The 25,285-nt window shown below is 37.3% G+C and overlaps 2 protein-coding genes across 3 annotated transcripts in view; both read right to left on the reverse strand.

Moving 5' to 3' along the window:
- The window catches only part of tecta (tectorin alpha), a 37,681-nt gene extending 25,448 nt beyond the window's left edge, over window positions 1-12,233 (reverse strand). For both annotated transcript variants that reach the window (XR_010896858.1, XM_067405599.1), the window contains exons 1-2: window positions 12,223-12,233; window positions 11,942-12,058 (exon numbers count right to left, since the gene is read on the reverse strand). The gene's annotated coding sequence lies outside the window, so the exon portion shown is untranslated. The remainder of the gene's footprint in view (window positions 1-11,941; window positions 12,059-12,222) is intronic.
- tbcelb (tubulin folding cofactor E-like b) lies at window positions 776-25,002 on the reverse strand. The gene is made up of 9 exons (XM_067405602.1): window positions 24,919-25,002; window positions 20,744-20,900; window positions 18,245-18,414; window positions 17,445-17,584; window positions 16,525-16,706; window positions 12,748-13,004; window positions 12,223-12,349; window positions 11,942-12,058; window positions 776-4,367 (listed from the first exon to the last, which is right to left on the reverse strand). The coding sequence occupies exons 3-9, from the start codon at window positions 18,381-18,383 to the stop codon at window positions 4,043-4,045; spliced, it is 1,287 nt and encodes a 428-aa protein (XP_067261703.1). The 5' UTR covers window positions 18,384-18,414; window positions 20,744-20,900; window positions 24,919-25,002; the 3' UTR covers window positions 776-4,042.
- Between the last annotated feature and the right edge of the window lie 283 nt (window positions 25,003-25,285).

Genomic DNA, 25,285 nt, shown 5'->3' on the forward strand with positions numbered 1-25,285 from the left:
TTCAAATCAGTGGTTCGGAGCACCAAAGTCATGTGATTTCAGAAGTTTGACAAGCGATCCAAACCACTGATTCGAAACAAAATATTCAAAGCAGTGTTTTGCAGACTAAGCCTGGTTTCTCCCAAGGTTTTTTTCTCCATTTTAACAACTATTTGCCACTTGTTTGCCACCTGATGTCACCTGTTGGAATTTGGGTTCCTTGCCGCTGTCGCCTTTGGCTTGCTTAGTTGGGGACACTTGACATTTGACTTGACATTTGATATTCAACATTATTCTTGACATTTATTCAACAGTGCTTTGATCTGCCTGCATTGACACTATTCTTTAAGAGCTTAAAAAAATATGTACCAGTTATCAATGTAATGCTGCTTTGACACAATCTGCATTGTAAAAAGCACTATATAAATAAAGGTGACTTGACTTGACTTGACTTTTGAAATTGGCCATCACTAGATATTGTTGAAAAGTCGTTATTTTGTTTTTTTGGCACACAAAAAGTATTCTCGTTTTCTTTTTCATTTTTGGGTGAACTAACCCTTTAAGCTCTACCAGTTTTACATGTTCAACAGCTGGACCAGCTGAGCCAGGACATAACATGGGGATCTCTGGGTACTGTTGTTAACTTAATTAACATGAACACATCTCTGCTCATGTCAGATGAAACATGTAATGTTAAGTCCACTAACAATAAAACAAATGTCATTAAAAAGGGAAACTTCATTACCTTAGCAGCTTGGGGGACATTAAGACTCAATGAATTTCATGCAAAGCCTTGGCTTCTGTTTATTCTTAACATTTTTCAGTATGGCATTCTGCAGAACTTCACATAATGGTAAAATATCATTATTCATTGTAACACAAATGACACACCTTTTACAACAATATTCCATGTCAATGTTCACATAATCATTAATACTGAATTATTATCCATGGCACAAGCCAATGGCCCTCTTTACTCTCTGTAAAACACCATTATACAGACCCAGCAATAAGTAAATATGTCAGCACCTGCTCTGTTAACAACATTCTGCCGTTAAAGGCCAGATGTCCTTTGGGAGCAGAACAGAGAGGATCAAGTGTCATCACCACAACCAGAACACAATGAGAACAAAATATGAGCAATGAGAAACTTGTAGAGACACAGGTACTGCTGAAAGACGGGAGAAAAGGGGTGCCCTAGCATACAGACTCTGGTTTGTATATGAGAACGAAAGCAAACATGCATTTCTATCTAGTGAGACATTGGCATAGTGCAGAATTATTATCCAAATGAGGAAATTAGTAAGCATTAAAAGGGATTTCCAATTATCAGTGAAGAATAAAATTACACAGGGAGAAGTTAATTAAATGTAGCAACAATATGGTATAATCATAGGATTTGGGCAAAAATATGACAATTAAGCTCAATTTCCAGTGACAGGACAAAACTGAAACAGTGATGGGACTTAACAGCATAACAGATCATCAGTGTGACATATGCGGTTACACTAAAACAAATATCTACCAACAATAATCATGCAGGCTCTTCCACTATCAATAGTGATAATATAGCTAATCTGAGACCCTAATGGATTCTGAGCTCAATGTTAACACCTTCTTCTGGGATAGGGTTGCATAGAGACAGCTTGGTAACTAGAGAGGGAGTCTATACTATATCAGTCATTCTAACATTAGAGCCATTCTGCTAGGAAATGGTATGGGAGTGAACAGGAAAAGCCCTGGTAATCCAATTCCTGAAATGTATAGACTGGTATGTGCTGACTGTGGTTAAAAAATACTGAATGTTAAAATATTAAAACTACTCCCACAATCTTTATGAAATCTTTACATCTGATTATTATTCAGTTTGAGGGGGCACGGTTTAAGTTTAACTTAATTTTAATTAGCTATTAAATAGACAGGATGAGATTATTTGTGTATAGCTGTCCCTTAATGTTTCACACTCAACAAATGACAAAAGAAATATCTTCAAATTCTATTAAAACCTTTAAAATATCAAGATTTTTTTTTTTTTTTTAAATAATTAAAAAATAAAAGCCTGTGAAAATGAAATTAATCAAAGTGGTCGACATTTCCACTTAAAAAAAAAACTAAACATATCTACTCATCTCTACATATCTATTATACCAGATAGTACTTTTAAAATTTTAAAATTAAAACCTTAAAAAAAATTAAATATTACTGAATTGTCATTATTATTGGTCCTCTAGTTTTCATTGTCCGGAAAATGGGAGCGATAATAATCAAATGCACCCAAAAGCACATGCTCTGCTTTGCACATCAATAAGAGTCTGGCATCTACATACTCCAAAGAATCCTTCCACCAATGAGAGAGGTTGCACAGGTCTTGCTGAAAACATGCCTGATTATCAGATGACTAGAGGATTGCAGTCAGTTTGTGGTCATAATAGGGGGAGGCAAGTTTATGAATGTAAAGTGTGTAAACCTTAGAGGGCTTCAGGTTTGTAGGTGACCCTGTTGTAATTCAAGCAGAAAAGAAGTGGCTGGTGTTACAGCTGGTGGATAGAGCTCACTTTCTATATACCCCCCTCCCCCCATGCCAGACCACCTACCCATCTAATGGCTATGTTAAGAACACAGGTAGCCAAAAGTTTCTGTCTCCCCTTCTCTAAACATTCACAATATGCATCTACAGATATTTAACTTGTATTCAGTAATTTTGGCATTTTTCAAGTCTAGCCAAGATGTCTATCCATTGTTAAGCGTTTCTTAGGTAATGTAGAGCAGTGTTTTGAGAGAAAAGCATGTATTGTATGTCTGGGGAAACCTACCTCATTGTAGGAACACAAGTAAATTAGATGCAGTGACTATGTTATTTCTGTACAACACTACACTGTATGTTCATATACATATATATAAAATTGAGCAACGCCTTGTCTTACACTGTCTCACAGTGGTTATCTTATAATAATCATTTATAATTTGAGCTGTTGGATCAAAATTTTGATCACATCTGTAAATAAAGAGAAGAAAGTCTGATTGTTACAACTTGTGTATGATTCTGTGTATGATGCTGTGGAAGGTGCATGAATAGATATCTAACAATCATTATGTCCAATATCAGTGTTGCCTAACCTTTGTGACATGATTTAAATTAAAAACTATTGTTTACAATGAGTCAAAACAACTGTTGGAAGACAGTTTCCTTCAACAAAAGATGTTATTGATGGATATTTGTCTTTTTTGTTTTTATTTATTTTTTACATTATATCTAACTTTTAGAAGGGGGTGAGATTTACATTATTAATCACATTTACTCGTATAAAATTAGTGCCTGTGCCTCAAACATCATATTCATCTATGCTGAGGAGCTGACACAAAAGCCCCAACTCACATAATTACCAAAACAATGTAACCTCCCCCCCAAATAATTACACCTTAACCGCAAGAGGGCAAATATATGGAGCCCCGGACATAACATGCAGGAAAAAATAGTAGGCTAAATCATGAGCACGATTTACTAATTCGTTCCCTCGATTTACTATTTCGTTCCCTTGATTTATAAACCATGTGCATGATTTATAAATCAAGGGAACGAAATAGTAAATCATGCGCACGTTTTAGTAAATCGTGCGCACAACTGAATTTATTTTCTTGCGTGTCATGTGCGGGGCTCCGTACAAATATTCTGTACTGCACCTTTAAAAAAATTTAAAATACTCTTTAGAGTAGAGGCATGTATGGAGTTGTAATTCCTGAGTAGCTGTCTCACACACATCAATAAAAATTATTAAGTCCACACATTTTTAAGCAAACATACATCCACAGAGCAGTGGAAGTTAAAAAGAGGTTTTAATCCTGATCCAAATCTCGTTTTTTTGGGGGCAATTTTTAAATAGGGTTGAAGATGCTGGGAAACCAGATTGGCAGTTTTTCTCTGTTGTAAATATAAGGCATGGTGACTTATGCACTTCACAGCATTCACATTGCCTTTATTGGAAGATGGTATTCCAATAACTCTGGAAACATCTCGACCAATACATTTTTTCCAAACAGTGCCAAGCTGTTACTCTCTTTTCTGTCATTGTGTCTTAGGCACCACCAAGATCTCATCTCCATCTCGTATACTGTAGGAATGAAGTGCTCGAGCTCCATATTTCATCTCCTGAGGCTCTAATGCGTAGCCAAGCTGACGGTCGATATAGTACACACGTATCTTGTTTGGAGGTAGCTGGACCACGGTTCTCAACTGCTTCTTTAGGTCTCCCACTGTCTGATCCAATCTGAGCGCTAGGGGCTCTGTCTGGTCCCCGAAATGCACCTCCACTTGGACATGGCAGAGAGGGCGCAAATCCACTTCTGCAAGTGGGGCTAGGCGGCCATAGCGTGCTACCAAAGTGTGGTACCTGAAAAGAGTGGACAGCAGTGAGGAGAGAACCATGTGAGTTTATCCCATGCTATTTTCGCTGCTACACCTAGTGACCCATTTATGTTAAAACAAAATGTTGAGTGGATTTTAGTTAGAAAGACTGAAGAAAGCAAGCAGAAAGAATATACAATAGCTCTGTTTTAAAACCTAATGAATGGCCTACATAGAAATCATTTTGAATAATCATAGGCATACTCACAAAGACTATTATTCTAGACTGTAGGCAGCAATATTTTGCTTGCTTTTAAAGTAATTTGTTTTGGCCAAACTGTAAATAACACTAATAAAAACAATACTTTTGATTAAAAATAATAATACAAAATGTGCAGTGTTGGGTCCTCAGGACCAGAGTCAAGAATGACTGCTATAGAGTGCTACAGGAATGAGTTAGCTCAGCAATATGCTAACATTATTGGAATCAATTGTGGTACAAGTTTATCATACTTTTACATTAGAACGCAATGTGTGTGAGATGCTGCCAATGTAAATTTGTTCCAATTGTTCTAATTCAGGTGAGGTTTCTTGCCTTAGAAGGCAGCTGCAAGGCACTGGACTTGCAAGTCTACTCACAAGGATTTGGAATAGAGCTAATGGGCTACGAAAGCGCACGTAAAGCACACTTCTACTTAATATAGCCTATGCTTGCAAAACCTGGCATGTTGACATGTCGTTTTCAACAAAAATGTCAATCACAGTCAAATGTTTAAGAGAGACATCTCCTCTAAATCATTTTAAAGGCAAAATTAATATCAGTGCACCAAAAATGTGACCATAAAGTTGTGCGTTTGTGAGAAGACGTGGTTGTGTATTTGTGTACCTGTTTGTGTGTTTGTAAAGCACACTGAGTTTTTAAACTGTGAGAAAGTTCTCACCACCACCCCTTTTACCCTCCCTTCTTTCCCGTCTTGCTGAAGGATTGTGGGAAAGATAAGAGGAGATCGGCAGGGACAATTAAATAAAATCTCCACAAAAAAGTCTTTTAGCTTTAGAGGGCTACAGTAACCGACACAGCCAATCAAAGTAATTTCCCCAGCCTGTCCAGAAAAGTCTCCCCACAAAGCAGAGCCTGAGCCTGGGTAGGTGCCTGTGGCTCCCTGCCTTCACCATGGGAATACTGCCCCCTCTATACAAAGTGCCACTCTGTCTGAGAGAAAGAACAGTCTCACTCAAGGGTCTCATTTAGTGTGGCTAAGCTCCTTAAATGAAGGCGAATGGGTGTTCGCTGTGATAACATAGCTGCCTTGGATTCCTCAAACAGTGCTAGATCAGTCTCGAAGATGGGACTGGACAGTCGCCACCGTACAGTTTTCATCGTAGAGCCATACAGTGAGTCTACTGTAGATACTGCATTTGTTGATGGTCTCAAAAAACAACATGATCTGTTTTCAGGTACTGTAGATAACATGCACATTCACCATTAGCTCAATATTTAAATATCTACAACTTAACATAACAATACCTCCTGGGACCCAAGGAAATTCATTCATTATTTACTTGTCAGCAATTTGGCTTTTTATCTAAAGCAACTTCAGTACAGTGGCAGTCACCCTGGATGAACCTGGGGTAAATGCCTATTTGAAAGGCACAGCAGAGATACAGAATCTTAGGCTTTGTTCACATTCCACACAAATGGAATCTGTGTTTTCCAGTCTTTAGGACTGACTGTCATTTTGCATTAGTTGAAATCGGATCTGTTTTTTCAGACAGTGTAAGCAATAACTAGAATACCTACATGGGTTGCTATAGTAATGATGTAGGTGGTTGCATGAGACCAAGAGCATTGTTTTCTTTTACAACAACTGAAAGTTACACAAGAGAAAATAAGAGACAACAAAACAAGAGTCATTACTGTATTTTCTGCATACATTAGTGTCCAAAATTGTTCACCTCTTCACTACAAAGCGTATTTCACGTAGTTCACTACAGGGGCTATGGTAAGATTTTTATGAGCGAGACTCAATAATTTGGCCTCAGTGGGCCCGGGACAATGTTGTCAGTTGTCCCTCCAGACAAAAGCCTTGATTTATTATGGAAAAGAGTGAATTGAAATACATTTGGACATAGCTGTAGACAGTGGCGTAGCGCAAATCCCCCGCAAATTAATATAATAATAAAAGTAACCTAATAGTAATAATTAATAAGTAACCTAATAATAATAATAGACTAGATGAATGTAATAGTCCTGCATTAATTGGAAATGCCATATCTTCTTAATATTGCCAATATTTTATGCTTTTGACAATATCTCTGGTTATTGTTGATACTTGATCATCATCACAACCCAGCACAGGGGGTTATCACGGGGCCCCCCAACACGTGGCCGCAGTGCATGCCCATCTGCTATACCACTGGCTGTAGACACTACTGCACATTGTGTATGATGTCAGTTACATGCATGTTGTGTCCTGAGTGATGATAAAAAGTACTTGAAATTTGATCTGATCGCTCAGACTGAAATGCATTTAAGTCTGATTTAATTCATTTTTCAGCCCTGTTAATACAACAACAACAAAAAAAATTTTTTGAGTTGGATATGCAAAAATAAATATGTGCTGCCTGTTTGAAGTGAGCATTATTAATTATCCCAGGTCCTTTACCTCAAGTAATCACAGTCTCAGTGTAGATTGCCACAATACCCTTAAATTCATTAAAACTGCAGTGCAATGCTTAAATGGGAAAAAGACTTGTCTATATTGTCTATGAATCCTTCTATCTTGACATCTTTAGCATCGACATCCACCATGATGAATGCTAAAGAGCCTGGTCACTCAATCCACTTCAACTCAATCTTCTTAAATTTCTCATTGTCTGTAAAGAGTGACGCACTTAGATTTTCCCTATACATTTGCCTTCTTACATCCTTGTTCTCCTCTAGGCCCCTATGTTGTCGTTCACCATCAAAATGTCAACAAGGTCCCAGGCTATGGTTACTCCAATAGCCCCTTTCATTTCCTTCACACTCTCCTCCTCTCATCCCTGTCTTTGCTTCCTCTACTCTGCTATCATTCCTGTGTTTCCAGTTACTCCCAGGGAGGATCAACGTGCCCATGGCCACAGCTCAGGTTTTAGTTACTTAGAGGCTGTTGAATGTATAGGACTCCTTCACCTATTTCACCCTCTTACCTATGTAGGCTACACTATGTAAAAAGCGTACCTCACAGCTGCCTAATGGAGGGTGAGTAGGACCAATCTGTTTGGCAGCCTTGGTACAACTAAACTAAAGCTAAAGTATTTAACACTTTTTTCTAGCAGGACAGTACAAATAGCTATTCTAGTGCCTATAAAGTAGTTTCGGAAAGTATACACTAAATAATGTATATAGGCCTCAACTAGAAAATCGATGTGAGCAATCAAGCAGTGAGGGGTTTGAATTACACTAGCCAGCGCTCAAATCTCTATATCTTTTCAGTGTTATAAAGATAACAGTCCCATGCATACTTATACCTAAAGTTTATGTCTAAGCAACCGTAAATGCGACTAAGGTTACTGTGAAATCACTTTGAAAGTCTCTCAAATGGTTCTATCCATTACTTTATGCTACCACAGTTTGAGTTTCATAAGTTAGTCTGAATGGGTCTCTGCACTGGTTACGTCTCATGTATTCAAAGAGGGCCCAGTCTAAAGGTGTGTTTGAGGTCAGAGAGGCATAATTTCTTTCTGTCCATCTCTTTCTCTGTTTCTCAGATCTTTGCCCTCTTTCAGAGTTTTATCGCAGAGTCGGTAACATAGCCTAAGCTCTGATCTGCACCCAAGGGGTGGGGGCAAGGGCAGGCTGGGTTCAAAAAGGGGGCAACCTTAACCCATATCTAGAGCTTACCATCTAATTCTGCACCTGCCCTTTCACCCTCTAGTGCCAACTCTCATCTTAACCTCATCCCTCTGGGAAAATGGCTTTCCCTCCAGAAAAACAGACAGAAAAGGACAGAGAGAAAGAAATATAGAGGATGTGGATGGTGTGAGGAGGTCAGAAATGAGGGGTTAGTGTAACTCGGTTTTAGTTTACATAGGAGTTGGAAAGAAAGTGGTCCCGGTGGGCACAGGAAGAAACAAATTAAAAAGTGACTTGTAAAGAAATAGTCTTTTGAAATGCTTATGATTTTCTTTCTTCTTTCAAACAATAAATATACCCTTACAGAAAAACCTGTTCTATTTTCTGTTTTTATAAATAATATTAGGAAGGACTTGCCTACAGTTAAAATGCATATTTTTGTAGATGATACTGTAATCTACTTTCTAGTTGCATCTTCACTAAAGGCAAGCTCACACTACAGAACTATGAGACTGCATGAATCACCATGGTGCTCACACTACACAACACGTTTTCTTGTCGTCTGTAGTCTTCTTGTCTTAGCAGCGCTCATACTACACAACACAATGATGATAAGGTGCACAACCTACAAGATCTTTGGCAACCCCGACCAACAAAGAAAAAAAACATTTTTTCACATGAATTCACCTGAGACATTAGAGAGCCGTTCATGTGCTGTCGCTGCCCAAGTCATATGTACAGAAAAAAAAGATTAGACAAAGAAAGAAAGAAAGAAAGAAAGAAAGAAAGAAAGAATAAAATGATGGTAAATAAAATATATCATAATGTTAAGTATAGAGAAAAGACCATTTATTTTCATTTTAAAAATATATTTCTTGTTAGATTATTAGTATAAAACAATTATGATCAAATTGTTGCCTTGTATTCATGTACATTAAGGTGCATGATATCATTAGAGCAGTTTACCATGTTTCATTGCTCACATGACAAGATCACGTGGGATAATATCAAACAGGTTTGAAAATATCGCAGCGTTTTTGACTGCTGGAGACATGCTCATGTTTGAGGAGTAACAGCAACTGCAACGAGCACCGATTTGACAGCGATCCGGGGCTTTTGTCGCAGACCTTGGAAATCTGTCTGCGACAGCAAAATCCAGCCAAAATCTGTGTAGCGTGAGCCTACCTTAAGTATGTTGCATCTTCACTATTGCACTCTTAACAAAGAAGTTGAAGGTTAGGTTCAGATTTTATTACCATAAATGGTATAAAGACTTTTGCTTATTTACCACCCTGGTCATGGTATAACCTTCAGCATGCACAACAGCTTAATCATTTTGTTACCATGGGGTAATTTTAAACTTTGATAAAAAATATGTAACCTGAAGAGTGTAATTGCTATTCATGGGCTGGATTTTGTATGATGTATATGTAGTCTTATGCTTATATGAATGTATTTTATTTTTGTTCTATGTCTTTATTCTATGTATTTAATTTTTGTTCAATTGTTGCATTTAAACTTAATTGTGTTATAATCTAATGGTGTGCCTTTTTGGCCAGGTCTCTCTCAAAAAGTGATTTAATCTCAAGAGACTTCTTGATTAAACAAAGGTTAATCCACTTTCATTTTATGGAAGAGAGACGTTCTGCTAAACTTCTCCTTGATGTTCCACTGAGGAAAGAAATTTATACAGGTTTGGAAAAATATGAAGGTGAATAAATGATAACAGAATTTAAATTTTTGGGTGAAACTGATCCCACAACTTATTTATTCATGGCCACAATGTACTGAATCATTCCCTTGTTTTAATTTAGTTAAATCATGGCCACAATATAATTAAACCAAGGCAAATCTTGGGGATACCTTTGTGAGAGTCTGTCAATAATTTTTTTTTTTTTGAGCCATGGTGTGCCGACTTTCTCTTTTTTCTGCTAAATGTTATCATGATCCCTTTTCATAAGCACATGTTTAAGAGAGGTTGTAAGAAACCTCATTTTAGTATCTGATACTCTAGACATTTTAAAAGGATGTTATTTCTGAGAAAGTTCTGCTTCTATCTCATCTCCAGTTTCCCGACCTTCTATAGCTAGAGCGGGAACTTCTGTGTCATAACTGTTTTGACACTAGGTCTAAGAGCCATTCCAGAACAAAGGAAACAGCGTCTCCTTTGCTCAACGGAAAAAATAGGAGAGACTGAGTCAGGGACGTCATTCCATCCCCTTTCGAAAATATCCTCCAGCTAACTCAATCCCCTCTAAAGCAAATGAAAAGGGGCTGTAGAGAAGAACACGGAGGGAGAGAGGGGGATGTAAGGAGGGGAAGAACGAATAAAGCTGCCACCTTGTGTATCGATTTTCTGATTGGAGTATTCCAGTACAAAGGCGTCTTTGAGGAGGGAGAGAGTGGACACATTGTCTCCCAAAGGTTAGAATCCCCTGCTGGAAGCTGGGGCTTGCCGCGGTTACTGAAAATGTCTTCCGTACACTCTCTTAGGTTAAGTGGAATGGGGTGTGCAAAGAATGTGGGTGATCTGTTTTTCATATCTTTGACCTGCAAAGACTCTCCAAAATATCCCCCGAAATGCCCACCAAAATATTCCCTGAAAGTCCCCCAAAAAACAGAAGCAATGCGGGAGGCTGGAAGAAATGAAGGATGGTAGAGTTAAGCGTCACCTGAAAAACTGGAAATGCCAAACTAAAGAAAAAGAAGTGACAGGAAAATAGGTTTGAATGTAGTGGATGGCCACCATGATACTTTAGACATGGCCAAAGAGAGAGAGGATATTTTTGCTAAGCCGGAAAGAGGTGGCTGGGCTCTACCATTGTTAAGATTTTATTACATTGCAGCAAAAAAAAAGAGAAAAAGAGAAAAAAAAGTCAACTAAAGCCACTTTTAACTACTTTTAACACTTTGAATAGAAAGCTGCTCAGAAACAAGCAATAATGACAAATGAAAAAATGCAATAACTAAACTAAACTTTAGTGTTTGAGTAACTAAGAGAGAACCAAAATTACGGAAAAACACTTATTCAGCCCATTATTTAGAATTTAATACTGGTGACAGTATCTCTGATGACAGGATTTTTGTCTCTTACTTACAATCGACTTCAAGCTCGTATTCAGCTGATCTGCTTCCATCCAATCAACAACCAATACATAGAACAAACCAAGTCGACTGCCCTACATTTTTTTTCTTTTTCGATAATCCGTTTGATTCGTGTGTACTTCACAACACAAAAGCTACTTCCATTTCATCGAGACTTTAAACCCTTGTAAAATGGTACATTTCTCTACCCCTCTGTATGTTTCTGTATAGACCTATTTTGTGGACATTCAAAAATTAAAAGGAGTTGGAAAGAAATACAAATCCTGCTGAATATACTTGTAAAAGATATACTGTACCTCATAAAGGATGTTTTTATATTCTAAACAATTGACAAATAGCATTTTTAGCCAGTAAAGAAGTACTGATTTGGGAATGACTACAACTGCAGAGAGTAACCATAGGGCTAGTCAGATTTGATAGGGAACTAAAAATACATTTCCCCATCAGCATATTAAACTGTGGGAAATTGGGTAACATGAGTCACAGATAAGACTTGGGTTTGCAGTTATGAAGAAATAAAAATAAGCTATTTAGGTTTGTTTTTAGACAGGACAAATTATATATATTTCCATGATACAGACACCAGTCATTTTCTAAGATCTATTGTATATAGTTCTTTAAAAAGAAAGAGATTGAAAGAGTTGTGTATATTGACTGTGGTGGTGTAAGGGGGTTACCTCTGTGGTAGCTCATCCTCAGGGCAGTCTAGGTGGTAACGAATGAAAAAGCGTTCTGCATCCTCTCTTTCTCCATCAGTGACAACACTGCCGTTCAATACAGTCACATTAGGCAACCTTACAAAACACAGCAGAAGGACAAGTGTGTGTGTGTGTAAGGGAGTGCATGAATGCATGGACGTGTACAATTCCATATTGGTGGCCACATTGATTTGAGTAATCATATCTAACAATTGCACATTTCAAAAGTGGCTACTTTTGTGTACTGATCATTTACTCACTGTGCTACCATAAGACAACGTCTCTCCTGATCGGTGTAGGGCTGCAGTAAAGGAATACCCATCACTCTGACCTCTTGAAGCTTTGGGAAGAAATTCAGTTTCTCAATGTCCTCCCAGCGACTTAGACCTACAATAGCACAAAGACATAATATTAGCTAGTAATCTATAAAAGGGTTAGTTCACCAAAAAATAAAATAAAATTAATAAATTACTGAACAAATATCTTATAGTTTGGAATGACATAAGGGACTTGAGTAATTGATGACAGAATTTTAATTTTTGGGTAAACTAACCTTTTAATACTACATGATTATTTAGGAGAGGTACTTAAAAATATTTACACAGAAAGCTGATGACTTGCATTGAAGGAGGGAAAGATTTTCAATGAATTACAACTTTTTGGTCTGTTCCTCATACAGATATTGATAATAAATTTTACATTTACTGGTAACTATATTTTCTTTATTCCCATAAATCCTTTTAAATCATTCTGTCTACAGAGATGGTGTTTATGCAGTCCAGCACCTGAGTTGTGTAGATTTATGCTACGCAGGTTGGGGAAGAGTCTATGTAGGGAGTCCTCAGGCTCGTGGATAGATGAGAGAGAGTTGTTTGCCAGGATAAGAGACACCAGGCCTGGATATATAAGGCCCAGCTTTCGCACCTCCACCCATTTCTGCAGCTGGTTATCTGTGATATGCAGCAGGCGCAGGGATGGGTATGATATAGATGACAAACTCACGCTCTCATACTCGTTCAGACACAGAAACAACTCCTCCAGCCTACATAAGTACAAGCACAAGAAAACACACAAGATTTAGTGCATGACAAAATGATCGGTGAATACTTCTTGCAACTAGTGGGATACGGCAGCCGCACAATGCTAAAAATAATCTCTATTAAAAATAAGTCTCTGTCTTAGAAAAAAAAAGAAAAAGTGCATTAAAATAAAAAACATGCGAGTTTGATATAATCTTTTATTTCTTGGGAAAAAAATATTTTAAGAAAACTGCTTCACTACTTGGTAGCCCTCCAAAACAAATCGGGCACTGGCAAAACATTCACTCTATGTTGCTTACAAAAAATATCATTACATATGGCTACTTTAAAGGGATAGTTCACCCAAAAATAAAAATTTGATGTTTATCTGCTTACCCCCAGTGCATCCAAGATGTAGGTGACTTTTTTTCTTCAGTCGAACGCAAATTATGATTTTTAACTGCAACCGCTGCCGTCTGTCAGTCAAATAATAGCAGTAGATGGGAACTTCAACTATAACAGTAAATAAAACTTGCTTAGACAAATCAAAATTAAAACCTGCGGCTTGTGACGACACATTAAAGGGTCATGAAACCCTAAACCAAAATTTCTGAGATTTTAACAGAGGTATGTGTGTTGAACACCATTGAAGACAATGTTAGCATCTGTTAGATTTAATAGTAGGGGGGAAATGGTTAAATTTGAGTTTTTATACGCTATTTTCGTCTTCCGGGTCTAAAATCTTCATCCTGTCCACGTCACAGCAGAGCACGATAGTGCTTTGATGACTCATCGGTGTTTCATAATTATTAACGGGACTGAGTTTTTTATCCAATGAGAAGACACTCTCTTAATTATTCATGACACCACGTGGATCTTTCCAATGACGAGGACGGTTAACGGCACTAAACAGTGAGAGAGACTAGGCTTGTTTGAGATGAGCAAATTCTGCGCAGAACCGATCAACGGTGATCACCGCAAGATGCATGCCGGTTAGAAATGTGTCCGAGGGTGGTCCGCCTTGCTCTGATGTCATGCTGACGTGTGTCAAAAACCTCTCACGAGCGCGAGGCGTCCTCATCGGATTCTGCAGTCGAGCGCAGTTGCTCTCCACTGACTGCGCTGACCAAAAGCATGATGGGAAACGGCTTGCTGACGACACAGCTTAAAGCTTATTGGTTTAAACAACCGTGATATATTGATCTGATTTAAAATGTTTGATTTTAAAACTCTAATGCCATGATTTTATGCGTATAAATTATGTGTGAATATTCCAAAAGTCTCTGTGTGATCTTTCTATGGGTTATATCATATTTATAAAAATATATAAAAACATGTCTGTAATTAAAATAAAAATTATTGATACACACATTCTTCGAATGGAAATAAATAACAAGTACTTTGGGTGTCTTGTTCATTATGTTTATTTTCATACAAAAGCAGCAGAATGTAAATTACATCCAGTTTATCAGCAACACAGCGCACAAGTGTGAATCCCGCGATATCCGGCTTAATCTCGCAGGTGTCTGATACACTACGAGAAAGGAGAATTGTCCGTCTTGCCTGCACTTTTTTCACTCCTCCCCTCACTGCAGCCGCCTACTCTCGGCTGAACTTCAGGCAAGGCTAGGCACATCTCAAACAAGCCTACTGACTGACTGACGGTGCGTGTCCATTGGCGCGGAGCGAGCGGGTAAGCGCAAGTGTTTTCGGTTCATTCCTATGGAAGTTGAGTAAGTTAAATGTGACGCTCAACTTCCATAGGAATTAATCTAAAAATGCTCTGGTCGCTTGCTCTGCTCCAGTCGACACGCAGCCTGACTGACTGAGCATGTTGCAGGTTCGGCACGTAGATCTATGCTATGTACGCAAGGTTTTTTTTAAGCGTTATTTTTTTTTTCAAATATATGCATGTATAGTGTGTATATAAACAACTATATATTTTATAATGACTGTAATTACACATGTACATTAATATGTTTTAAATAGAATTACGATTACTGTAGGATATATGTAGCAGGGCATTCAGTAAAAAAGATAAAAATAAAGTGTCAGTGTATTTTATTAGATTTTAACTTTTCTTTTTAAAAAAAAAAAAAATGTAGTATTTCCTCATGTTTTACCACTGATTTTTAGTGACAGTCGATATGCATGGGCTACTGGCGATGAGAGTTTCCTCCCTCTCCTCTCCTCTCCTCTCCTCTCCCCTCTTCTTACAGCCACCACGCCCATTTAAGTTGCATTTTTCAAAAAGATTGTGAGCTAGACTTGAGCGGAAAGAGGGGGGTTTCATGACCCTTTAATGTCCTAAGACACGAAGCGATCCGTTTGTGCGAGAAACCGAACATTATTTATATAATTTTTACCTCTAATACACCACTATGTCCAACTTCGTTCAGCTTCCTGTTAGTGAGGTCAAAAAACGCGTTGTGATGACGGAAGTGATGTCTCGCCCATATACTTCAATGAGCGCGAGACATCACTTCCGTTGTCAGAGCACGATCAGACCTCACTAGCCAGAAGCTGAACGAAGTTGGACATAGTGGTGTATTAGAGGTAAAAAAATTATATAAATACTGTTCGGTTTCTCGCACAAACCGATCGTTTCGTGTCTTAGGACATCAATGTGCCGTCACGAGCCGCAGGGTTTAATTTGGATTTGTTTATGGAAGTTTTTTCGACTCTTATTGTTCAAGTTCCCAATCACTGCTATTATTTGACTGACAGACGGCAGCGGTTGCAGTTAAAAATCATAATTTGCGTTCGACTGAAGAAAAAAAAGTCCTCTACATCTTGGATGCACTGGGGGTAAGCAGATAAACATCAAATTTTCATTTTTGGGTGAACTATCCCTTTAAAGGAACACAACACTATTTTTGAACATAGGCTCATTTTCACTGCCCTAGAGTTAAACAGTTGAGTTTTACCATTTTCGAATCCATTCAGCCGATCTCCGGGTCTGGCGGTAGCACTTTTAGCTGCAGCTTAGCATAAATCATTGAATCTGATTAGACCATTAGCATCTCGCTCAAAAATGACCAAAGAGTTTCGATATTTTTCCTATTTAAACTTGATTCTTCTGTATTTACATTGTGTACTAAGACCGACAGAAAATGAAAAGTTGCGATTTTCTAGGCTGATATGGCTAGGAATTATATTCTCATTCCGGCGTAATAATCAAGGAACTTTGGCGCCTGAATAGAGGCTTACTTCCATCAACATGACAATCATGACCACAGCCCTTTACAACACACATAACCATGGCTAATTGCACACAGGTACATCCAGCCAGTACCCAATTAGCCGGCTGCAACTCTGCAACTACACAAACTTAGTGCCAGTCACGTTGGAAGTTACCTAGCTGTGGACTATTTTCAGGTGCTGATGCTAATGGTCTAATCAGAATTAATGATCTATGCTAAGCTACAGCTAAAAGTGCTACCACCAGACCAGAAATAGCTATAGATAATTTGCAGGGGGCAGCAACACACACACACACACACACACACACACACACACACACACACACACGCACACACTTACTCTGGGGTCTCTCGTGTAAGTGTGTGCACCATGTCCCAGGTGACATGTGTGTTATTGAGCACAAGGCGGCGGAGGCCTGAGAATGCTTCAGCAGTTCCAGGATCCAGATTCGACCCTCTCAGTGGATTCATACTCAGATTGAGAAAGTCTAGATTAGGGATGTTACACAGGATCTTACTTATCTACAGAGAGGAGAGAAAAAGAGAGAAAAGAATGAATAATTGACCGAACCCAACCAGGCTTGTTGAGCTTGTGTCAGGTAGCAGACCTCTATTTCATTGTACTTTTGAATGTTACAGTCTCACCTGTGCATAAAATAGACTTGTCAAACTAAAGGTGAGGTTACGTGAGCCAATTAAGGCCAGCAAAAAAGGTCCACTGTTAATAGTGTAGTGATACACAAAGCACTCCTCAGACAGAAGTCACTTTCAAAGCAAGCAAGCCGTTTTCTGTTGGTCAGTGTAGTGAAATTGTCTAAAAAAAACTGAATCCAATGCTACAACTATGTGGGGATATTATTCAGTAAAAAAAATTTCAATGGTACATGTGACCATAACTTGAAACTCATTTTCCTATCCACCAACATCAGTCTAGTGAAATCAGGTAATACTTTACAATAAGGTTCTATATATTAACATGATTTAATGCAATAATACTTTTACAGCATTTATTAGTCTTGGTCAATGTTCATTTCTACATAAACTAATACATTTAAAAAAAATTTAAGCTACATAAATTAACATTAAAAATTGCTGTTCATTGTTAGTTCATGATACCTAATGCATTAGGTAATGTTAATGAATATTATTGAATCTCACAGTAAGCATTTCTGAACATTGAACGGAGACATTCTTTGCGCTATATACATAAATGTAAATAAACCCGAGGCAAAACTTTTGACACAAACACATTTTTCTCACCTCTCCCCAGTCTTTTAACTGGTTGTGAGAGAGGTCTAGCTCAACCACATGAGCACAGAAAGTGGCCACCTCCTCTTCATCTCCGGCCTCCGTGATTCCACAACCATCCAGAACCAGGATGCTGGGCAGATTCAGACGATCTAATACACACACACACACAAATATAAACAGGGCTTGATTTGAGGCAGGATACGGGGAGATGGTATCCCCGTTCTTGAGAAGAAAAAAAAAGACACCTAACATTTACATTAAATTAACACTGTATTAGTTAAAACTTATCATGCAAATGAAAGGTAAAAATTCTCTATGTACGATAATTAACAAATTATAAATAACAGGCTAGACCAATCAGAAATCAATATTATAACGAGCTGTTCACAGTCAAGCAAGCTTTTGATTCCATTCAGAAATGATCATCCTACTGTTTCGTCTTTATCATCCATTGTTAAAGCCTTGGATCCCTGAAAAGTGTGGTTAAGGTTAGTCTTAACCTGTAATAACAATTTAATGTAAATGATGAAAATTCATTAAAATTTGAAGATATAAACATATTTACCAGTACCAGTACATTATTTATTTAATGGATTAACCTAATATTTTTGGAATAACCTTTAGTTTTTTGGCCCTAGAATATATTACTTTAATGATAACAATATATGCTCTTTAACAGTTCTACAAACGTAGCAAAACAGTGTTAAATGGCAACGAGTAGTGTGTCAGGAAGGATCCAGATCATATCTAACACACCCTTTTTAACTAGCAGGCTCAGCATTTCACCTAAAGCCAAAAATAAAACTGACCTTTGACAGGTGAACCCTGGGGACTTGACCGGATCACCACTCCAACTCCTGGCCCACGGCAGTATGGGAAGTTTTCTGGGCTGTACTTCTCACTGATCACCTGCACTAAAGTGCGCCCTTCTGTTTCCTCTGTCTCCATCTCACCTCTCCTCCCACTCTCACACCTTCAGCTAAACAAACACAGAGAGTATAGCATGTGCATCATTAATTTGAATGTTGCATCGGTTCTAGTGAAACAAACAGGTTTATCAGAGTGGACAGACATGTGCTTAAAAGAAGAAATGATTTGCTCACATTAGAAGAGGGTTGTTTGGAATTTGGAATTTCAACAAGGGCAAAGGTTAGTACAAGTTTGAAAGAGCTGACATTTAGGTCATAGGGCTGGACAATAATTCAATATCAATATATATCGCGATATAATTTTTTTCGATAACGATGATATGATTTTTAAACACATTTCCGGTATTTCGATATATACATTACAACATTTCTCACTTGAGGCGCAGCCGTTAGAAAGAGCAGAACGCGATTGGCTATTTGCGTGATGACGTACATCACAGATACACGCTGCCATCAGCGTATCTATTGGTTAATATGGTTTGTTTAAAATAGCAACGTGGAAAACAGACAGAGTTCAGATAATGTATGTTTCAGTCGATGGATGCGCAAAACGTTACAACAACGATAATCAGAAAGCGTGGACAAAACAGTCACTCTTTGTAAACTGTTAACAGCGAGTGCCGTGTGCTCTAATGTCCAGTCATTTACGCCGTCATCACCCGGGTGTTGATAGCGCGCGAGCGCAGGTGAGACCTGAACAGCACACGATGCTATCTGTTTAAACTAAACTCATTTAAGCTTTGCTGATTTAAACCTTTAAGAACAAGACGCGAAAGAGAACTCGCACGCGCTGTGAGAAGATTTGTGTGCGCTCATGCGACGCGCGCACACGCTTATTTCAGTCAGCGCTCAAATACTGAGTTCTCTTTCACGTCTTGCGCTTCGGCGGACAAATTCATACAAAAATTAAGTCAACATGCCAGTCTTGGCGAGTATCCTAGCAAACATAGTCGGTTATGTCTTAATTGAACGTATAACAGTCGAGAAAGACATCGCATGTGTAACAGTATATGTAGCTACTGGATCGTGCATGTCTTAAAAGGGAAAAAAATATTCCTGCTGCCTGTTTTTAATGTTAAATCAAACAACAAATAACAAAGAAATCACTCACTGCTCTTGACTGAATAGTTTTTGTAACTTCAATAATGATTAATACTATTTATTTTATACAGTAAAGATAATATGCAGTGTTATTTTATATTTGATTACTTTATCCATTCTGTACCTCAAAACTGCTGTTCGATACCTGAAAACCAGAAAAGCACTGTTTATTTTATTTGAATATTTGCTTTATTGTACTTATTTGTGATGTACTTATTTGCTTGTAGTTTGATCGTTTGTTCTTATTTTCTTTATTTTTATTTGACCGTAGTCTTATTTTTAGGGTCACGGTTTCGGTACGTGCTAATAGCACATACCGAACTGTACCAAAACCGTGACCCTAAAACCGTGATACGAACCGAACCATGAGCAATTTGAACCATTGCACCCCTAGTGTCATCAACACTCAACAATGTTCCTGCCCCAGCAATGTGTTTTTGTTGTTTCTCACTGTTTTTTTTCTGTTTTTACTTTTCACAATCTTTATCTTGGCTGAAGCACTTTTGTTTTAATCTATATTAAGGATAATAAAATCAGCCTACGTTATAGTTTAATGTTAAAGATATTAATATTACAAAAGTGAGTGAGTCTTATGTTTATTTTTTATGTTTGTATGAAGGCTAAATACAAATAAAAGCTGAACATAAATTTATTTGTACTGTTTTTATTTCTTAAATATTATATAGTTTTATAGGAAGAGATTTCATAGATTTGGCAAATTCATTTTTCAGACGTTGTGGCCATTCTTGGCAGTTTTTCTGAGGCTATTATATAGTTCATATCGATATCGGAATTATATCGTATCGACCGAAATTAAGAATTATATCGTGATATAAATTTTGGCCATATCGTCCAGCCCTATTAGGTCAATAACATAGTGTCTGTCTATGATTAAAAAAATATATATTTTAAAACATATGTGCCAAGTTCCATTTGTACTCTGGTTTCTCTGTGGTTTTATATGGTTTTGAAAAATTGTTATACCATTTACAAGAAAAGTTAAATTTATAATGACTTGTGTCATGTGCAGTGAAAATGTTTTGTTAAAATATTTTTTCTAAAAAATAATAATAAAATATGCAAAAATACTTGCATTTTAATGTATTTTTGGATAAATTAATTGATAGGACAAAAAATTAGTGTCACATTATTGATCCTTTTGTCACTTGAATCTATGTTCAAATAATCAAAACACTTATACTAAAAAGCAATTGATTTCTATATTAAGAAATAATTTTACAATTGAAATTTTTTACAATTTGAAATCTGTTGACTCACATTTGATCTGGAGGTCAAATAGGAGCACATTGATGGTGGGCCTCCTGTCTGGTTCTGATTCTAGTCCCCCGATGGCTATGGACAAACAGCATCCAGGAATGGACCTCTTAACCTGCAGCCTTGTGGGTCAGGGCCGGGGGTGTCCCATAACCCCCGACTCAAAAATAGCAAAAAGAATAGACAGAAATGGACAAATGAGATGATGCACATGTGTCACATGGAAAACTTGTGGTCACAGAACAATCATTCTTCTATCCTTTTATGATGTCTAAAAGAGGTAACACTAGCACGGGTATGGAAAGGTCTGCCCTTGAAATCAGATCCAATAACTCTTTGTCCGACTCCCATATGCTGCTGTTTTATACAAAAGCACAATGGGAACACTCCAGTGGTGCAAATGGATGTAGCGCTCTGGTCCGATCTTCTTTTGTATTGACAGGTGAAACTATAGGAGTAAAGAGATCTTAATTGCTAAAATATTGGCTTGCTGAGTTACTCTGTCTGTAGGTTTCTTTTCCTAAGCAGAGTGTGATCTAAATCTAATCCTCAAAAATGAAACCATCACAGACAGATATCTGTCACAACATCCTGTGAAGTCCATTCAAAGTATATCTCACAAACTTCACTTCAAAGCAAGATTCATCTTGTTCCAAAACCTTGTCTGTCCAGACCAGACCTTTTTTTTTTTGAGAGAGAGAGATAGATAGAGAGAGAGAGAGAGAGAGAGAGAGAGAGAGAGAGAGAGAGAGAGAGAGAGCAAGACTATAAAACACCCATAGTGGGTGGATGGGGCTGCATTACTATTAGAGAGCAAAAGTTTTTGTTTATGTTTCTGATAAGCAATATACAGAACCAGTTTGTAATTCCTGTTTAACTTCCGTTTTTTGACACAATAAAAAAGGGTTACATTTTACAAGAAGGTCTCATTAGGTAATGCTAATGCATGAACAAACATTAACTAACAATAAGCAATACATTTGTTACAGTATTTTTTAATCTATGTTAACGCCAGTTAATAAAAATTGTAACACTTTACAATAAGGTTCATTTGTTAACATTTGTTAATGTATTAACTAACATGAACTAACCATGAGCAATACATTTGTTACTGTATTTGTTAATCTTTGTTAATTTTAGTTAATAAAAATAGCAGTTAATTGTTCATGTTAGTTCATAGTGCATTAACTAATGTTAACAAAATACAACTTTTGATTTTAATAATGTATTAGTAAATGTTGAAATAACAAAGATTAATAAATGCTTTAGAAGTGCAGTTCATTATTAGTTCATGTTAACTAATGTTAACTAATTAACCTTATTGTAAAGTTACCAAAAAAATACAATTGTTCAATGTTAGGTCATGTTAGCTCAGGTCCATTACATAATATTAAGAGATACAACTTTTAACTTTTAATAATGTATTAGTAAATGTTAAAAAAATGAACATAAAATAAGGTTATCAAAAGTATTTTTCATTATTAGTTCATGGTAGGTTGAACCTTATTGTAAAGTGTTACTAATAAAAGTTATGAAATGAACAGTTCTGGTCTTGGCTCCCACAGGTCAAAACAGCATTTCAGTTGGGCTAAAATCCACAAAATATTACAGTCTGCATGAAGCGGAAATAACAAGGACCTTTGCATTTCTATTGTGATGTATATATGCGAGTGAAATGGCTTCTTGAACAAGATAAAAAAAAAAATGTAAGCCAGGACTTGATTTTGCCCATCAGGAATTTACTGGATCATTGCTGTTTGCTAATTGCTGCAATCTCATGTGAGTGACAGGTGTTTGGAAAGGAACGATTACTGTCCAGTCCTTACCATCAGAGAAGAGATGTCATTGCGAGGGGAAGGGTGATTTAATATTTTTGATTAAAGATTATGAGGGCATATTAATTTTTTTTTTTTTTTAAATGTGATATGCATGAATAAATAATATACAATTAACTGCAATATTCAAAAAAAAAAAAAGCTAATTTTAGATGCGTTCGACTTGAAGCAGCCCTGCGCAGACTGATGACTTTGTATGACATCAAAGTACAGTGAGAGTGATACAGAACCATCTGCTGTCTAATTGCTCTCACAGAACTTTGTTGTCATACACCGATCTGTCTGCGCAGCGTCACTTCAAGTGGAACACACCTTTTGATTTCATGGTAACTTTAACAGCTATGATGTGAAACACCTGTTCACCATATCCCATAGTGGCTCATTACATTGCTGAATAGCACTTGTTGAGCGGAACCTCCCTTGTCCCTTAGCCATGACTATATTCACAAATAACAATATAGCATGACCTTAAAGTCTGTTAGGCAAGTCAGTCCAATCAGCAGCCATAATGCCTAGCAGCTATTTCCAGCCATGCAAGTGTAGCTCTACTCGAACAGTGAAAGACCAAAATTGTTAAAATTACATATCAAAAACAATTAAAATCAGGAATAAAATCTGACAAACAAAATAGGTATTTGGCTATTTAAAATAAAAGGTGGAACCTCCATTCCTACAACCACCATTCTGAGTAATGCAATGACTCTATCAATAAGGCAATTGGCTCTTTCAACTGTTAGGTGGGACTACAACTGTTTCTCACTTGAGAATGAATTATTGTTGCAGTATATTCCATCTATTTTCCAAACCGCTTATCCTCTGTAGGGTCGCGGGGAAATGGTATAGAGTGCATTGGTGCCTGTACACATTTTCAGCAGTGTTGGACCTAGAAGTATTTTTAATTTTTCCATTCATTTTTCTCACTGGTATCTGGCACCAAGACGTTAGCAGCAGATCCTTCCAGTCCTGTAGGTTGTAAGGTGGAGCCACCATGGATCCAACTTGTTTGTCCAACACATCCCACAGAAGGGCAACACCTTAAACGCTTTATTCATATTCCTCAAACCAAATTTTTTGTGACCTTTTCCAAAGTGTACCTTCCATTGATGCCCCAGTTCATCAATGAGCCAAACTCTGTCGCTGGTTTGTGGTTTGTCCCTCCTCGGACCACTGTTGGTAAATTCTCACCACTGCTGAGAGGGAGCAACACACAAGTCTTGCTGTTTCAGAGATACTCTGACCCTTGCCATAACGCCTTGCCATAACAATATGGATAACAATATGGCCCCTGTCAAATTTGCTCATATCTTTATACCTGCCCATTTCTCCTGCATCCAACATGTTGATTACAAGAACTGACTGTTTGCTTTTTGCTACCATCTAATCTACCCAGACCTTAAAGGTGCAATAAGTGATTCTCCACAGAAACATTTTTTTGTTGTTGTTATACTGGTTCAAAGTCTCCTCATATCCTGTTAGCAATCACTATGTTTTGAAATGTGCTTTATAAATCAACAATAAATAAATGAATAATATTGAAGAAACAATCACAGATAGAAAAGTGTGAATATCAAAAACCTTAATCAAACCGACCATTGGTTGGTATGTAATAACTATATATCTCCAAAAACACACACAAAAAAGTTTAAAGATAAAATTTTCGAAAGCTGTTAACTTGACTCGACTTGTTCTAAAATAAGCCTCGGGTCAGGAGTCAGACGTTCATTTGAATGCAGTGCAAACAGCTGCGCATTGCGCATTGACAAGTTGTTGAATTTCAAATACACGGCTGCCATGACAACGCGTTTGTTTTGGATTAGTGCTGTTCTGTTCGACCAGATTCTGCAGCTCTGCAATAGAAAATTCCATAGTATTCTTAACGCTTCTGTTTTTAGAGTGTCATAAGTTTTAGTTTTTTTAATAATGCATAATACATGTCCTTGTGAACTCACTTAATGACTTCACGATAAGCTAAATATAATGTAGAATCAAGCATAGGCATCCACAGAGGTGACAACAGCGAAACAATAAGCGCATGGAATTTATTTATGTATTTATCTATCTAACGCTACCTATCTATCACAAAAACAACATTAGGGCTGCACCGAAATGTAGTTTAGCGTTTTAACTGAAATGTTTATAAATGCTACCAACAAAATTAAATGGCAAATGTCGTGCGTTGACCAGAGGAGAGAATACTTACGTTGCTGGACGTGTAAAAAAAATAAAAGTATGCAATACAAGGACTTAATTTATAACACATCGACCCTTTCTGCATCTACAGCCACAAAAATAAAAGGCGATATACATGTGTGACATTTTACGTGAGTTGTTTGAGACGCTTACCAATGACAAAGGTTCAGCAAATCGCTCTGCTTGTTTTTGTTGTTGATCCGTTGACAGTGTTTTGAACACGAAGCTCTACCGTAGTTACTTCCTATTGGTGAAACAGGGTTGTTTTGCAGACAGCCTGCTTCTCCAGTACAGAGGGTGGCAGCATTACACCACAGACAATAATCACATTCTGTAAATTGATGTTAAAAATAGAGGTAGTGTTTATTAGGTTTATATATGAGGTGTTTGTTTACAAGTTTACAAAAGCATGTTTACTAAGAGCCCTTGGAGAACTATTCTAAATAAATATTAAATAGGCTAAATATTACATTCACAAATGTTGGTGGTCAAAAGGGGAGTCTTATAAATAAGTACATGG

Source organism: Chanodichthys erythropterus, chromosome 13, assembly GCF_024489055.1.
Source record: "Chanodichthys erythropterus isolate Z2021 chromosome 13, ASM2448905v1, whole genome shotgun sequence".
NCBI classification, from domain to species: Eukaryota; Metazoa; Chordata; class Actinopteri; order Cypriniformes; family Xenocyprididae; genus Chanodichthys; species Chanodichthys erythropterus.